Genomic DNA, 16,558 nt, shown 5'->3' with positions numbered 1-16,558 from the left:
ATTAAATATTATTTGTAAAAATAATTAAAGAACAGTGTGGCCTGGAGGAGAAACCTGCCACACCAGTCCTGCCACTTACTAGCTTTGTGCTTTTGGGTGAGTCAATTACTTTTGAGCTTTGGTTTATTCAACTTTATTTATTTGTTTATTTATTTATTTTTAATATTTATTAATTTTTAAGAGAGAGAGAGCAGGAGCAGGGGAGGGGCAGATGGAGAGAAAGACAGAGAATCTGAAGCAGGTCCATGCTGTCAGTGCAGAGCCTGACATGGGGCTCAAACTCACAACGTGTGAGATTATGACCTGAGCCCAAATCAAGACTTGGATGCTTAACTGGTTGAGGCACGCAGGTGCCCCAGTTTATTCAAAGTAAAATGGAAATGACAATAATTACTCCAAAATGTTACTGTGAAGATTAAAAAATAATATGTGTGGAGCACCTAATAAATAGTGGACATTCAATAAACATTGTTCATTATTGTTCATATGTGCATAACTGGTATATAAACAGTCTTTCTGAAGGAAAATGTTTTAATTCCTATGAAAAACTTTAAAATGAGTATTTCTTGTTTGATTCAGCAATTCTGTGACTGAAAGTGTATTCTAAGGAAATAGCTGAAGATGTGTGCACATGTTTGAAAGGATATTCTTTGCAGCATTGAATAGAATAGTGAAAAATAACCCCAAATCTCACAGATAGATAATAGGTGACAAAAATTACAATTTACTTACCTAAATAAAATGTACCTACATTTAAGTGATGATGTAGAAATGTATTTCTGATATAGAAAGTGAGGAAAACAAATTCTAAAACTATACACAGAATAATCCCAATTTTTAAAATTGAATTTATGCAGAGAAAATTTCCTGGAAGGATAATACACCAAAATATTGAGTATAGTTCTCTCTGAGTTGTAGGTCTTTAGTTAATTTTTTTTCATTGGACTTTATCTGAATTTTTTACTTTTATGGTAATAAGCATAGATTGATACAAATTTAAAAATAGGAATGGGTTGCTATTAAAAATACTTTGTGACATAACAAAATACTTAAGATTTAGAGAAAAAATGATTTAAAACTTAGGTACTGTATGATCTCAATTTTGTTAAAATATTTATATATCTATCCCTAAAATGAATGCTTGAGTTTTGTCTTTGTGGCTTTTTCTTTCTTAGCAAATGGTGGGGCTAGGAGCAGAGCAGAGATTAGACTTGCGTATGTCTGGATAAAACTCATCACTTTCTGAGACCCCTTTTTGTGTTTTCCTTATTTTTATTACAGCTTTAACAGTTGACTTTCTTGGCTATTTTCACAAGGACATGAAGTTTAACCACTGGGAAAAGCCACCGTCCCCCTCCCTTCCTTCTTTCCTTTTATCCTTTCTGGGACCCAGCGAATTCAGTATCCATTGAGCACTTGGAGATATTTCATGGAGAAAAAAGACCTAGTTCTTGGAGCCTACTGTCTACTTGGGAGAGACAATAAAGTATCACCCAAATATGTATTAAAAATTGTGTTAACTACTGTGGGGGGTGGGGAGAATAGAGCAAAATGAGGGTGGAAGAAAGGGAATCAGTTTAGACAGGCAAGTCAGTGAGGATCTGCATTAGGAAGTGATATTTTAAGTCAGCCTTGAAGTAGAAGTAGGAGTTAGCCAGACAAATGTGGAGAGAGAAGCACTCTAGGAAGAGGGGCAAGCACATATAAAGGATTTTAGGTCAAAAGTAGCTTTGCCAGTTCAAAAAACTGCAGCAAGAGCCAATGTGTCTGGCTGTTAAGGCATCATGTGAAGTTCGAAGGTAGGCAGGGACCTGGTATAATATGTTAAGGATTTCAAATTTTGTTCTGAAGGCAATGGGAAGCCACTGAAGGATTTGCATGAAATAGTTTATATTTTATTCAGTTACTTATTTGTTTATTTATGTTGAGAGAGAGGGAGAGTGTGTGTGTGCACACATGAGGGCATAGGGGAGGCAGAGAGAATCCTAAGCAGGCTCCGCGTTGTGAGCACAGAGCTCGATGAGGGGCTTGGGCTTACAAACTGTAAGATCATGACCTGAGCTGAAATCAAGAGTGAGATGCTTCACTGATTGAGCCACCCAGGCGCCCCTGAAATAGTTTATAGTTTAGAAAGATCTCTTTGAGTGCTCTGAGGAGAAAGAGCTGGAGAGAGACCGGAGAGAACCAGGAAGATGAGTAAGGAGGCTTTCACAATTGATGGGGAGATGATGGTGCCCAGTAATGACAATGAAGATAAAGAACAGAAGACAGATATTATCCACTGACAGGATTTAGGGCGGGTTGGGTTAAGGGTGCGAGGGAGAGGGAACAGGAGTGGTCAGGGTGTTCTCAGAATGCTTTGTTCCAGTGACTTGGTAGATTGCATAAATGGTGGAGTAGGTGTTTTGGGGGTTAAAGGGGGAGATAAGTATTCAGTGTGGAACATGTTTACCTTGTGATATCTGTAAGATTCCTAAGTGGAGAAATTGAACAGATGAGGTCTCTTACTCAGAAGAGCTACCCATCTGGGAGGGGGAAGTACATTGAAGAGTAGTTGGCACAGATTGTGCTGTAGGCCCTATGGATGGATAGGATTGCCTATGGAGAGAATATGGAGACAGAGGAACAGAGACTCTAGGGCTGAGCCCTGAGGAATTCTCACATTAAACATCAAGCCATGGAGGAAGTGGCAGAGTTCATTGAGGGGCTGCATGGGAGCGATCAGGGGGAAGACTAGAATGTGGGGTTGCTGGGAAGCCAGTGGGGGGAGTGTCAAGGAGGAAGGGATTGGCTGTATGGAATGGGTTAAAAGGTCCAGGAAAATGATGACAGGAAAGTGCCCATTGGATGTGGCAACATGGAGGCTCCAGATAATAGCAGGGAAGGGGTATTCAGTGCAGTGGTGGTAGAAGCCTGACAGGAGTGAGTCCAAGAATTGGAGGTGATGGAGAGATGAGAGAGCGTATACAACTCTTTATTATCATGGCTGTGAAGAGAGAGGCCAGTGTGGAGTGGAGTGTTAGGTCAAGGGAGAGGTTTTCTATTTCCCTTTAACAAGGAAGGTTCTAGAGTTTATTTGAATTCTTTCGGACATGACTCAGTAGGAGGGAGAGTGCTAGTGGTCAGATTGATGATGTTTCATTGGAAAAAGAAAGAAGGAGATGCAGGTGGGCTTTGCTGTCTACTCTGTGATAAGTTTGTACTAGGTACTATGCTAAGCGGTGGGCACAGTAAGTGATTAATATTCACAGGAATCCCATGAAGTGGGTATGATTATCCCTATTTTATAGATGAGAAAACGGGTTAAGTAGAAGTAGAACCAAAGTCTTAACCAGAAGTGTTTGATTTCGGAGCTTGGACCCTTAGTTCTGGCTTATACTGTTGGAGGATTTCTTCTGTGGTGGTGTATTAGTCAGTTTCCTAGGGCTGCTGTCACACATTCCCACAAACTAGGTGGTGTAAACAGCAGAAATTAATTTTCTCGCTGTCCTGGGAGCCAGAAGTTTAAGATCAAGGTGTCAGCAGGTTTGGTTTCTCCTGAGGCCTGTCTCCTTGGCTTGCAGATGGCTATTGTCTCCCTGTCCTCACATGACTTTTTCTTTGTGCACATATATCCCTTGTGTCTCTCCTGTGTCTCTCTTTATAAGGGCACTTGTCAGACTGGATCAGAGCCTCCTCTGAGGGTCTAATTTTTACTTAATCACTACTTTAAAGGTCTTATTTCCAAACAAAGTCACATTTTGACATCAAGTCTTCAACCTGTGAGTTTGGGGGGGGTTGGTGCACAATGCAGTCTGTAACAGATGACTTCTATTTCCTTAAAATTGTAAGGAAAAGAGTGGGTGTGGGGGAGTTTTGAAGAACGTGGAGAGGGATGAGACAGTGATTGAAGCAGGTAGAAAAAGGACCTTACTAAAAGAAGGTAGTCTTATGGTCAGTTGAGCTTGGAGATCATTTATTTATATCTCAATTATCTGAGTTTCTGCAACAATATTCTGGCAAATGGTTGGAGTAAGGAATAAGAATTTAGTGCTGCCTTGGGGCTGCTGGTTGCTTACTAGCCAGCCTAAGGACCATTTTTTTGTGTGTACCAAGTTGAAATGTAAATGCGTTCTATTCACACCTTCAGCACAATTACACATTCCTATATATCAGGGACCTTTCTGGATATTCTCAAATAGTTGAAAACATGAAAGTTAAATTAATGTATGACTGCTAAGATTTTTGTTGCATTTTACCAATGCAACATTTAGCTTGAACATTTCCCCAACAGATTCTAGAAGTTGTCTTTCATGATTACTCACCAATATCTTTGTTCTTCTTTCTTTCCCCCTCTTTCTTTCTTCCCTGTTTCCATCTTCACTCATCAGTTATTTATTATCTACTAGATGTCTGGCACTAGGGATAAAAGGAATCGACCATCTAGTGTGGGAGACAGAGATGTATACTTGCAAAAAAAAAAAAAAGCCTCCAATTGATAAGGGGTATTATTAAGGTAATAATTCATTTGTTCCTTATCCTGCAAATTTATTGAGTATCTACTAAGTGCCAGGCAGTGTGTTAGGCTTGATATAGAGACAGGAGTACGATATAGTTTCTGCCTTCAAGAAACTTACAACCTGGGATAGAAAGCATAAAAAGGTAAGTAAATAAAGACAATGCAATGTGACATTTGTAAAATATTAAACTCACTTCTTGAAGAAGCGAGTGATTTTTTTTTTTGTTTGTTTGTTTTGAAGCGAGTGATTCTTGTCTCTCCTTTCCCTTGCATGTTTGGATACCTGTTGAAAGGAGCCATTGTTGCATTTTAACAAGAGGGGCTATAAAAAGAATATCCATTCATTTCACACACGGTTTTGAATGCTTTTTATTGTTGTGGAGTGGTGGTTTTGTAGCTCTTGAATTATGAGCAAGCTTCGAGTTTGAGATCTATAGCTTTTCTTTCCTGTGAGTTTACTGTCCACAGTCTACACCATCAACACCCTTTTTTAGGTGATGGAATGACGAATGGTGTCTCTGAAATACTTGACAGAAACCTGCTAAATACTAACGCTTGAGAAAAGTCCCAGTCACAGGACATTCCTGTGGTGGTAGGGGAGCTGGGAGCCTATGCTAGCTAGAACATACCTCAAGTATCTGGGACTTGGAACTGCCCCCAGATTAACGGGGGCAGGAGAGGTTCCCAGGAATGTGATTTGTTTTTCAAAGGTGGTGAACAGCAGATCAAAATTACTGAGAAGAAAATGGGTTTTTGTAGATTACGTAATTGCAACATTTTCAAGTATCCCTTCTTTTTACCTCATCTCAGGAAAACAGTTATTTACAACCAAATATGGGGTTCATTGAGACAATGGCTATAACCTTGTTGCTTTCTTTAGAGGTGATGTGCTACGCAAACTCAAGGTATTATTATCTGCAGGCTAGTCTTATTTTTGTGGGAAAATGCTAACCGTGTTATGGAAATAGTGCAGGTAGCCGGGGGGAGGAAAGGCAAATTTGATCAATGGTATGTGTGGGATTAAGAATCCGTGGTTAACCTAATAGCAGCTGAAAATTGCTTTGCTATCATGCCACAAACACCCACTACTGCAATTGACTTCATTTCAGATTCATAATTTAGAGTACATCCCAGTGGAAAGAGCACAGGGGCTCTTGGGTGGAGGCTAAAGGTATAAATTCTGGTCTAGATCTGCCATTGACTTCCTAGGTGCCTCATTTTCCCTATCTTTAAAATGAAATGGTTATGGGGAAAGGTCACTAAGGTCCCTCTAGTTCTATTTCATCATTCTGCGATTCTCCGCCTGTCAAAAGCATATGACTTTTTTCAAGTTGCTTACACCAGCATTTCAGTTAGAATTGCATCCAGGAGCTTGTTTCCATGGGCTGTTGGGAACAGCAAGACTTTGCTTCTCCAGGACTTGATATGTCTTCTGTTAACTGCTGACAGTGAGCCCTACCACCTAAAAGGCTCCGTTGGTAGCCTTAAAGATTGAAAGGACAAATGGACAGTGTTGAGAGCTCTGTGGAAGAGGAGACCTGAGAGACCGGTGATCACCATGGCCCCTTGGGATTTGCAAAGAGGAATGACTAGCACTGGGCCATTCACTGCAGCCAGGTCAAAGGTCAGGTCAGGAATGTGGACAATGCTGGTGACTCCAGGTAGGTCTAGGAGGGTAAACAAGCCCATTGAGTCCCTCCTGCATCTTGAGAAGAGCTGAGCAGCTCTGCTCAGAAAAGCTATTAGGAAGTCTAATTTATGAAACCCCTTGGAAGGAAAAAATGTGACATTTATGTTTTATATTTTTATTACTATCCAGTCATATTCTTACTCAACACTCACCAAGTTACTCTCCTCTTAATGTATTCTCACAGTTCAAGCGTTCAGTAAACACACTACATGCTTTTATGATCACACATTGAGTTAAAAATCTGGTTTTGGCTGATGCCATTGTGCAGTGGACTCCCCGTATTTCAGGACTTTTGGAGTATTGTTGAAAGACCTTTGAGTTTTCTCTTTCAGTTTTAGTTAAGCAATCTTAAATATAATTCTCTGGTGGCAGAGATTTATATCTATTACTATTTTGATAATAAGCTAACTTGGGGATGATTATACAATGATTTGGAACATTGCCTTTCTTAGTGATAAAAAAGTAATGGAAGATTTGTGAATAGGATATTAAGCCAGATAACCAAAAAAATTGGCGTGCTGGATACAATTATATGAAATTAAAGGTCTTTTAAATAGTTTCTATCATGGAATTCCAGTAAAAATTTAACATATTTTCCTTAAAAATACGAATTAAATTCCTGCATCTAATCATTAAAAAAAAAAACAACAACAAACCATATACCTAATACATATTACAAAATAATTTTTCTTTTTTTTTTGTTTTGCTTTTATCTAGTTTCTTCCAAGATCCGGTACTTACAGGAATATCATAACCGGGTTCTTCACAACATTTATCCTGTACCTTCAGGAACAGATATTGCAAACACCCTGAAATACTTTTCTCAGACCTTGTTAAGGTAAGCTTTAAAATATCCTTGACTTCAAAAGAGTTAGTAGGTAGTACTGCTGAATTGACTAGGACCTAAACTTTTATCGCCCTGAGAGTTTTGAAGGGCCTCGTGTTTTCTAGTGCTCTGCCAGAAGAGTCTGGACTCAAGTTCTCTGGGTGTGTCTATAGCAGCTCAGCTCACAGGCCTAACTGGAAAAAAAAAAAGGTTGTGTGGCTACTGCCTGCTTTCCTCCACTTTACGTCTTTTCAAGAGATTTATATAGTGATAAAGGTTATTTGTCTGGCACTAATATAGCATGAGATTGACAGGAGAATTTACATTGCTAAAATTAATAAGAAAATGGTCTTAATGGAAATCAGAATTAAGTAGCATTTTAGGTCCATCAATAGTATTTCCTGTTTCTTGAAGTATAATGTAGGGTAATAACAATCCGTGCAACACTTCGAGCGTTCGACGTACTTTACAATCGATACGGAAATTCTGAGGAGGACAAGGAATGAAAAATCCTGGCTGCTTTTACTAGAAGATGAGACAGGAGGGACCGACCTGTTTCACGGTTCTCATTAGGAAGAACAGGGGCAGCCTTTCAAGGAAAAGCTCTGTTGGTTGGGAAATAACACTGAAGAATTGAGGGGAACGCTTCATTTGCATTACGTTCTAAGGCTTGATCTCCCCCTTACCATGATCTTCTCACTCCAAACCCTGATTTTGGAGACCCACAACTGGACTTGCTCCTATTTCTTTCAGCTACGCAACAGCACCATTTGTGTGAGATCGGTATTAGGGAAGGAACACCAGTTCTGAATGAGTGTAGTCGCCTTGGAGTCACTTCTCATCCAAGGCTCAGTTTTTGGCAGACTGAGTGCTTGGTAGAAAGAAGTTTCACACGGTCAAGTCGTCTGCTTGTCTTCTGCAGCCTCAGTCTTGGTTCTTATTCTTTGGGACATCTTGTCTTCTTTAGGACCCTTGGTGTCCCAGTTCTGTATTAAAGGGATTCTGTGTATCAGATTCATAGATTTCATACTTGCCTAGTAAGTAGAGGTGTTTCCCTTCTTTTCAAATTGCAGTGGGATCATTTGCTCGGTGTTAAGTTTGTTTATACACCAAGCATCTGATCCTTCTCTTTTGAGTTCTCCTTTTGTCTTTGAGGTCAGGCTTCTCAATGGGAAATGTTGTCCTTTCTCACAAATTCTGGCAGTTCTCAAAGTGGGAGGCATTTTTCAGTAGAAGGTAGATTCTGAACTCACTTTGCAAAGAAACTGTGACATTCTCGTTGGCACTTTGAAGCCTACTGTTAAAGTCTTAGTCATTGTGTCAGAAAGTTTGGAAATTTAGGGTACTGAAGTCATGTTTGCAAGACATGAAGTTTTCATTTTCTTGAGCAATGGATCATTAGGATATGATCATGGTCCATAGCATTTTAATGATAAAACTGGTGTTAAGGTAGTTTGTTCAAGTAGCTGTTGGAGAAGATTCTATGCCATTGAGCTGAGTCCATTTTCTTCTTTTAAATTTATTTATTTAGATTTAAGTTCATTAATATGGAGTGTAGTATTGGTTTCAGGAGTAGAACCCAAGTGCCCTCTTTAATGCCCATCATTCATTTGGTTCACGCCTCCGCCCCCTTCCCCTCCAGCAATGCTCACTTTTTCTCTGTATTTAAGAGTCTCTTAAGGTTTGCCTCACTCTCTGCTTGTATCTTATTTTTCCTTCCGTTACCCTGTGTTCATCTGTTTTGTTTCTTAAGTTCCACTTTTTTCAAAGGGAGACGACATCAGCAACTGCTTCTAATGGTGGTATTAACAATAGCTACCATCAGCATAGCAATTTTGTATGTTAATACTAGTAATTATGTGTCAAACACTTTCTAAGCACTATACATGTCATCTCATTTAATCCCTTATAATAATTATATGAAATAAAGGTAATATTATACGTATTTTACAGATAAGGAAACTAAAACATAGAACAGTTAAAGGAATTGCTCACAGTTACTGATCTAGTAAATGTTGGAACCCGGATTTGACCTTGCTGGTCCTAATCCACAGCCTATTCTCAATAATTGCACTCTGTTGCTTGTCCCTCGTACTGCTAGTTATCATGGTGCAAGGACACTTCTTTTAGTAAATACTTGAGTTTAGCCTTTGGGAATATCAGCATCCATTATGAGTCCAGCATAGTTTTGGCTTTCCTTGAGATTAAGAGAGGAAAAGCAGTACTTAGTGCAAAGGTTTGCCAACTTTTTGGAAGTTAAATTGAGCTGTACCTCAGGTGATCTGGACAGTGTTTTAATTCCCAGATGCTTTAGCTGTGTCTCTCACTTAGCAGTTTGTTGTGGATAGCAGGTCAGAGCAGAGTTGACAGTCTGTAGGACACACTTACATGAATGGGAGGAAGAAGAAAGAAAATGTAAGAAGTGTAACACATCACAGTAGGTAGAGGTCAATTCTTGGGCTGAACTCAATGCTGTTTCTTTCTTCTTTTTGCCTACCTCAGCATTAAACCAACCAACAAACAAACAAAACCAAAAAAACACCAAAAACAAAACAAAATAAAACCCAACTCAGAACTCTTTAATTTCTTTTGTTTATTGGAAATATAGAACTTACAACTATTGTCCTTTATTGGACCAAGCTATGAACACTTTCACTGTTGGTGTATATATCCATAATAACAGTATTTATATTTCTTCATTTTATTTATGCTATTAGAAAATACAAGACAAATAAAATGGTCTGGGTATTTGGTGTCCAAAATTCTTGACAATAAGCATTTCTACTCACTAACAAGTTGGTTCCCTTTTTAGCATTTTAGATGACTTTTACATTCAGAAGCACTTCTTGTTTTCAGAATTCAGATTCTTGGAAAGAAACAAGAAGAAAGAATTAGACGAATTTTCACAGAGTAACCCTTTGTCTATTTGGATAGTCTCAAGGAAGTTAAAATTATTATTACTTTGAGTAAAATCTGTGACTTGAAGTACCAGCAGCTTCATTTGAGTCAGAACTGCATTTTTAGAGGAATGGTCCTACGGTATTCATGTGTGGCACATGACTCTTACTGATTTCAGTAGAGTTTTGTACATATTTCCAAAGGCAGCGATTAGCCTAGCTGTTTAACTTCAATTAATTCAATCCACAGGAGACGGCAGATCATGTGTTACCATAATTGACTATATCAGTGGTTGAATAGTCCACATCTGTCCACTTAGCTCTTACTTAGACTCACATTAGAGTTCATGGGGGTTCCCTAATTTTAGGCTAGTAGAAGGTGAGTCTTGTGTGTTATTCAGCTCACTAGCCCTTGAGCCTAGAGCAGAGTTTGGTTCTTAGAAGAGGGTCAACAAGTATTTGTTGAATTGAGTTGACTTTGGTCCAAATTTCATCCACTGCAGTAACCCTTCTAGGGCATTATTTCATCTAGGAGTGACCTGGGGTACTGGGTAAAATTTTGTCTGAGTCCTGACTTGTACTCATTTTAATTTAGTAGGGACCTAAGTATGGGAACAGACACACAATTTACACACAACTTCAGAGTTGAGTTTTTTGTTTGCTTTTAGTATTAGAAGGAACTATGAAGATCATCTAGTTTAATTCCGCCCTCATTGCTACAGAGGAGTCTGTCCATTTTACATTGAAAGAATTCGGGGGCAGTATTTAAAATATCTAAGGTCTTCTTTAAGGATCTTGCTTCTTACCCGGAAGAATATTTAAAGGTTTCCCGTCTTCCTATGTCATTCCATCTTTTGGAATTCCTTCTCCCAGATCTCACTTCTGGTTGCCGTTCAAGCTGTTTGCACATAAAATCTTCTTAAAAATCATGATGTTTGGGGAACACTACTTGATGCTAACTCTTTAGAAAGTGTTTGATTCATTTTAAGAAAAGGATTCTAGTCTCAATTCAATAAGCTTAATTGAACTATAATTTTTACTTGCTTAGGAAGAAAACATAGACCTTCCAGTGACTGATTTAAAGTCCACAGAGTAGCTTTAGAGTATGGTATGATAAAGTAAATTTTATTTAGTGGATAGATTCAACTTAGATGTCAAAATTTATAAGCTTATAGAAAGTATAGTTGATGTATTATTTTTCTGTGCTATAAATACCTCAGGGAAACTTTTCATCTTTCTCCATACCCACAGGGGTCTTCTTCCCTTGGTTCCTCTTGATGTTGGAAGTAAATGTTTGACAAAGAGGAATTCAGGAGGGAAAAGGAAAGGTGAAAAGTTGGTTGTTGGGTCAAACTCTTCTGAGCAGGGCATTCTTAATATTCTTTTTGGTTGGGTGTATCGACCTCTGGGAAAGAATTTTAGATGGGGTAGATGGTTTTATCATTCCCAAGTTAGACAGTTTGGTTGGGGAAATAAGTTTTTTTTTTCTGAATAAACTTCACAAAACATCATAAAATCACAATGCATTGTACATTGATTCATGACCCCTTCTTAAGTTTTACCACAAATGAAAACATTTCCTTACATTGAAACATGAATGGTAATTTAAAACTGGTTTCATGGATAACTCATCTTCAGCCATTTTTTTCCTCAACCTCACCTACTTATTAAATCTAGAGGCAGTGAGAGAGAAGTTTTACTGGTTCAATGCTGACATCCTCCCTCCCTGCATGTATGAACTTGTTGCTGCTATCATTTGGGAACCCCACATATAAAGGAAGGGAAAATATCAAAATGGAGTCTCCAAAGTTGATTTGACTAGTGTCTTAAATTATATCCAACTTTGGAACAATACTGAAGTATACTTGAAAAAAAATTATGTGCTATATTTCCCCCACCAAGGAAAAATTGATATGCAACTAATTTTATTCTGTAAGGCAAAATGTTGTTTTTAAATGTCACGTCTAGAAGATCCACATCTTATAATTTTGAAAAGATGCAGGTAGTCAGGCTAACTTAGGGCTGAGGTTTGGGAAATAGTATTTCTAACTTCTATCTATTGTGATTCTAAAGGAGTTTTCAGTGGGATAGAATCCTACAGGATGAAAATAGATTTTTGGTGATTGGGCTTGTTAAGAATACAACAGTTAAAGGCGGTACATTTAGGAATAATCAAGTTATATGAGGAAACTATAAAGTCTGATGGATAATCTGATGGTACTGGAATGTTGATATTATCCCATTGTAAAGTATAATTATAAAGTATATGTATCTACTTTAAGATAAATACATCACACACAAAAAAAGGTTAATTTAATCCCTTTAAAAGTATAAAAAAATTACACTAAATCTTAAGTTATTTTTTGCTAAGAAGTATTACATAACTATTCTGAAATTATCTTTATTATTATTAATTGTTTTTCCCTGGACATTGGGTAACAGAAGACAAAGGAAATCGAGGTAAATTAGGCACATGGAAAATAAAAAGCATGTAGTCATTCTTCTTACATTGTAACATATTTTGCACTAAGAGTAAATAAAAGTAAATGTAAATTTGAAATAGCAAGCATGCTCGACACTAACCAATTCACACCACTGTAAAATTGTAAATGTAATATCATTAACTAAGAGCTTAGTAATGTTTGATGCACATAGAGTAAGTGCAAAACAAGGTTATTTTTATGTAATGAAACATTTCTAAATGTTATCTATTTTGATTAACATATAAGGGTACTATATAAAAGCACTTTGTAAGTGCAGCAGAGATTATCATTATAAGGTATAGCTATTGTCTTTAATGATAAATAGTAAACCTAATTTTAAAAACTTAAACATCTGGCCAAGCAGTCATTTCTTCTATTTTTAAATTAACAACTTTTCCGCTTTATTGCTTTTACTAAAAGGTTTTTATTTAAAAATGAAGGCTAAAAGAAAGCCAGTTTATTTCTAGAGTTTATTTTTATTCCCATTAAACTTTTTTTAACTTTCTAAATTATCTTTCCTTTAGTTTTTAGTGAGTTTTGTTGAATAATAACGTAAGTAGCAGCAGTAATATATGAGAAATTATTGTATGATGCGCAGCTGTATGGCAGATACTGCTTGCCTAGTCTTTAGAATTTTGAAGGTAACTATTTAATAAACCACTGTTTGTATTCATAAAATAAAACGTTTCCTCCCCAACATGCAAAGTTAAAAAAACACACATAAATAACCATTATCATTAGTTCACAAACATATGCTACGGACCATCTACTATATATTATTTTATAGCTTTTCCAATGTAGTTTAGCTAACATTTTAGAAATATGTATTATTTCTAAATTCATATGCCTGTTTAAACTTCATTATCTCAAATGATACTGACAGAATGTCATGAAACAGTATCATAATATACATATAGACATTATTTTGATGCAATAAACATGTGATTTTTAAGACTTTCTTAATAAACACACATGTTTATTCTTTGCTAAAACATGTTTCTGCAAGTGCCATACCTATATTTTGCAGGTTTTTATTGACCTGATTAAGACAGTCTAGCTGAAAACTTCCTTTGCCTTGAAAGCTCATTTTAATTAGTAATAAAAGCCCTAATTCATTAGATGAAACCATTGTTTTCCTTCGAGGAATCCTCTCCTTCACCAAACCGATAAACTGTAAAACATGGGTTTGGCACTGAAACATGCATTTTTATATTTTTGCTCCTTACTAACCAGATAACACATGAGATGCAATGCAATTTCCGCAAAAGAAACCGTACGTTATTGGTATCTCTGACCACGAGGCTATGCGACCCCTACCTGATGTGTAGACACTGCTGGTGTGGCGATTGCATCTTATGTGGGATGTATCTGGAGTTTTATTATTTGTTTTAGAGTGTCATTTCAATGTAATGTGCTGTTCTTTGTGTCTTTGTTGTCTCTTTTTTTTCCTTGTCCCCCCAACAGCATTTTGTCCCGCACAGGGAAGAAGGAAAACCAAGATGCCTCCAATTTGACAGTGCCCATGACCATGTGTCTTTTTCCTGTGCCATTCCCACTCACCCCATCTCTAAGACCGCAGGTCAGTTCCATCAACCCTACTGTTACTCGCTCCCTCCTTTACAGCGTCCTGCGAGATGCTCCCTCCGAACGCGGCCTGCAAAGTCGTGATGCTCACTTGTCCGACTACCCTTCTTTGGACTACCAAGGCCTCTACGTGACTTTGGTGACTCTTCTGGATCTAGTTCCTTTACTCCAGCACGGCCAACACGGTGAGCATTTAATCAAAACCTTTGAGAAGGTACATGTATGTGTATGGATGCTGAAGACCATTGTTATTGCAATAAATTGCTCGATAGGTCCTTGTGTGGCTAAAACCCTTCTTACATGGAAACGTTATTACGGCATTTCCCGTTCTGTCATTTTTTTGCTCTTTTATGACCAGAGGGATATTATCCAGTTGGAGGGGAATGAAAGGAAAAGTAGAGCTATATAGGAGTTTATCTTTTTTCTCCTGATCTGCTTATCATGGAGGTGCTTGTTGAAATTATGATTTGTGGGCTAAGATTTAGAAACTTGCCCCCCGTAAAATGTAAGAGGAGGAGCCTGAAGAGCAGGCCAAATCCACCGGCTAATTCTGTGATTCCTTGGGGCAGATCACAGAATCTCCTTGGGACTTACTTGTCCTGTCTTTTAAACCCAGGAGGTTCGGTAAGAAGAAATCTCTAAGAACTCTTCCAAATTTAACCAGCAATCACGAGGTATTACAAAGCATTGGCCCTTCGTGTGATGTATGTTCTGCTGTAAGCAGTGTGGCATCTACTACACAGTATTAGTGGTGCTTCAGGACGGGGGCCTAAGAGCGTGCTTCTTTGCCTAATGCTTTCCCTTTCCACAGTGTGTTTTACCCAACGCCAGTATCTCGCTTGCCTACCATCTTCTTCTAACTCATAGAAAGGAGTATAATATCTATTGCTTAACTATTCAGTATTACATTTGTGAGAATCAAATGGAAAACCATGCAGTAAGAAAAGGATTTTTGCAGAGAATGAATTGTTTTGACTTGAAAACACTGATAATTTGGTCCCTGGAAGTATGATACCCAAAGTTTCACTGTATAGAAAAAATGGAATCTGGGAAATGGGTGGGTTGTTGGGGTTATTTTGCCGTTTACTTATAGCTAACTCTCCTAAGAGAATGCTTAATGGTTAACTGAGTCAGATGTGTTCCTAAATAAATTTTTAAAAATCTACTTTCTTAAAAATGGTGCAATAATGATTATTGAATTTGTTTTTCTCTTATATTTACAGTTCTGTATTGTAGTGAATATAAAAAAATGTAGAAATTTGTAAATTTGCTTGCTGTGGAACTTTGTAGCTGTTTTGAACCCAGCCACTTTTACTGTGGTCCCTAGTCACACTCAGAATTTCAAAGAGATGACTCTCTGGACATAAGACTGGCAGAGCTTACCGTGGTGGCGGGCTCATCAGTACTTTTCCTTTGTGACAACCAGTCCCGAGGTCACTGCAGACCAGTCCCAGTGGTTTTGGGCTGGGCCACTGCGTTAGAGCCCCTTTATTAAGATAAAAAGCATTCCATCTGGTAACTTGCAATCCAGTTAACTGCAATTTAACTGTGTCAATTACAACAATTTCAGGGGGGATGATTTATATATTTGCTTTTATACCTACAACTATGCTGCGACTTTACTTTTCACTGTTCTCTGTAGACTGTGTTCTTATTCTTAGAAGACAGGAAGACACTTGACTCTCCCTTAGAGGTTAAAAAGCAGGGCAGCAACGTTTCCTGACAACATTGGAATCACTGAGGGAGCTAGAATATGAAGTTCTGGATCCCACACTGGGATTTAGGAATAAGAATCACTGAGGGGTGTGTCCTGGGGATCCAGATTTTTCCTGAGCTCTCTGGGTGATTCTTTTGTGTACTGAGCTTGTGAACTACCATATGAGGGCTCAAGGCTGTGTCTCCACGGGGTGGGAGGAAGGGCCGTGCACTGGTGAGAGCCACAGTCTTGACCAAGTTCAGCTGCCAGGAGATCTTGGGCCATTGCTTTCCTTCTCTGGGCCTCAGTTTCCTCACTAGAAAGATATTCCAGGTCGGCTCTCAGGCCCCTTTCAGCACTGATGTTCTGTAACCAGAGGCTACAGTGCAGCTGAGGTGTCTTTCATGCAGAGCCTCATTTAATTCTCAGTAAAACACATCATTTTACATCTCGTCAGCTTGAGCCCAAGGTTGACTGGCCCTCACTCGCCAGCATGTGGTGTGGCCTCATCCTTCCTGTTGTCACTTGATGGGCTCCTTGAGATGCCATGTTGATTCTAACGATAACCAGAAATAGCACTAGGCATCAAAATTGCACTAAGAAGGTAAATCTGCTGCCAAATAAACAAATCAAATAATTTTTTTTATAATGGACAGGAAAGTGATCCAAGTCTTCACTCTCAAGTCCTGATGATACACACATTGGGAGATCCTGAAATATCAAAAGATATATTCAGTACAGGCATCTGGGTGGCTCAGTCGGTTAAGCCTCTGACTCTTGATCTCAGCTCAGGTCTTGATCTCAGGGGTGTGAGTTCAAGCCCTGTGTTGGGCTCTGTGCTGGGCATGAAGTCTACTTAACAACAAAAAGATGTATTCAGTGTA

The 16,558-nt window shown here is 38.3% G+C and overlaps 1 protein-coding gene across 3 annotated transcripts in view; it reads left to right on the top strand.

Annotated features, from left to right (window-relative positions):
- The window catches only part of UNC79 (unc-79 homolog, NALCN channel complex subunit), a 258,645-nt gene that overhangs the window by 36,080 nt on the left and 206,007 nt on the right, over nt 1-16,558 (top strand). For 2 of the 3 annotated variants that reach the window (XM_029952061.1, XM_029952059.1), the window contains exon 1: nt 14,012-14,163. Coding sequence is in view for 1 of the 3 variants with exons in the window: in XM_029952060.1 (XP_029807920.1) it covers nt 6,906-7,026; nt 12,354-12,371; nt 14,018-14,163 (285 nt within the window). In the remaining 2 variants the exon portion in view is untranslated. Of the gene's footprint in view, nt 1-6,905; nt 7,027-12,353; nt 12,372-14,011; nt 14,164-16,558 lie in introns of those variants that run through there. The other variant, XM_029952060.1, reaches the window with a different exon arrangement.

The sequence above is a fragment of the Suricata suricatta genome, chromosome 9, assembly GCF_006229205.1.
Source record: "Suricata suricatta isolate VVHF042 chromosome 9, meerkat_22Aug2017_6uvM2_HiC, whole genome shotgun sequence".
Taxonomy (NCBI): domain Eukaryota; kingdom Metazoa; phylum Chordata; class Mammalia; order Carnivora; family Herpestidae; genus Suricata; species Suricata suricatta.
Note: the sequence above shows the minus strand (reverse complement) of the source record. Positions and strands in the feature narration are given on the sequence as shown.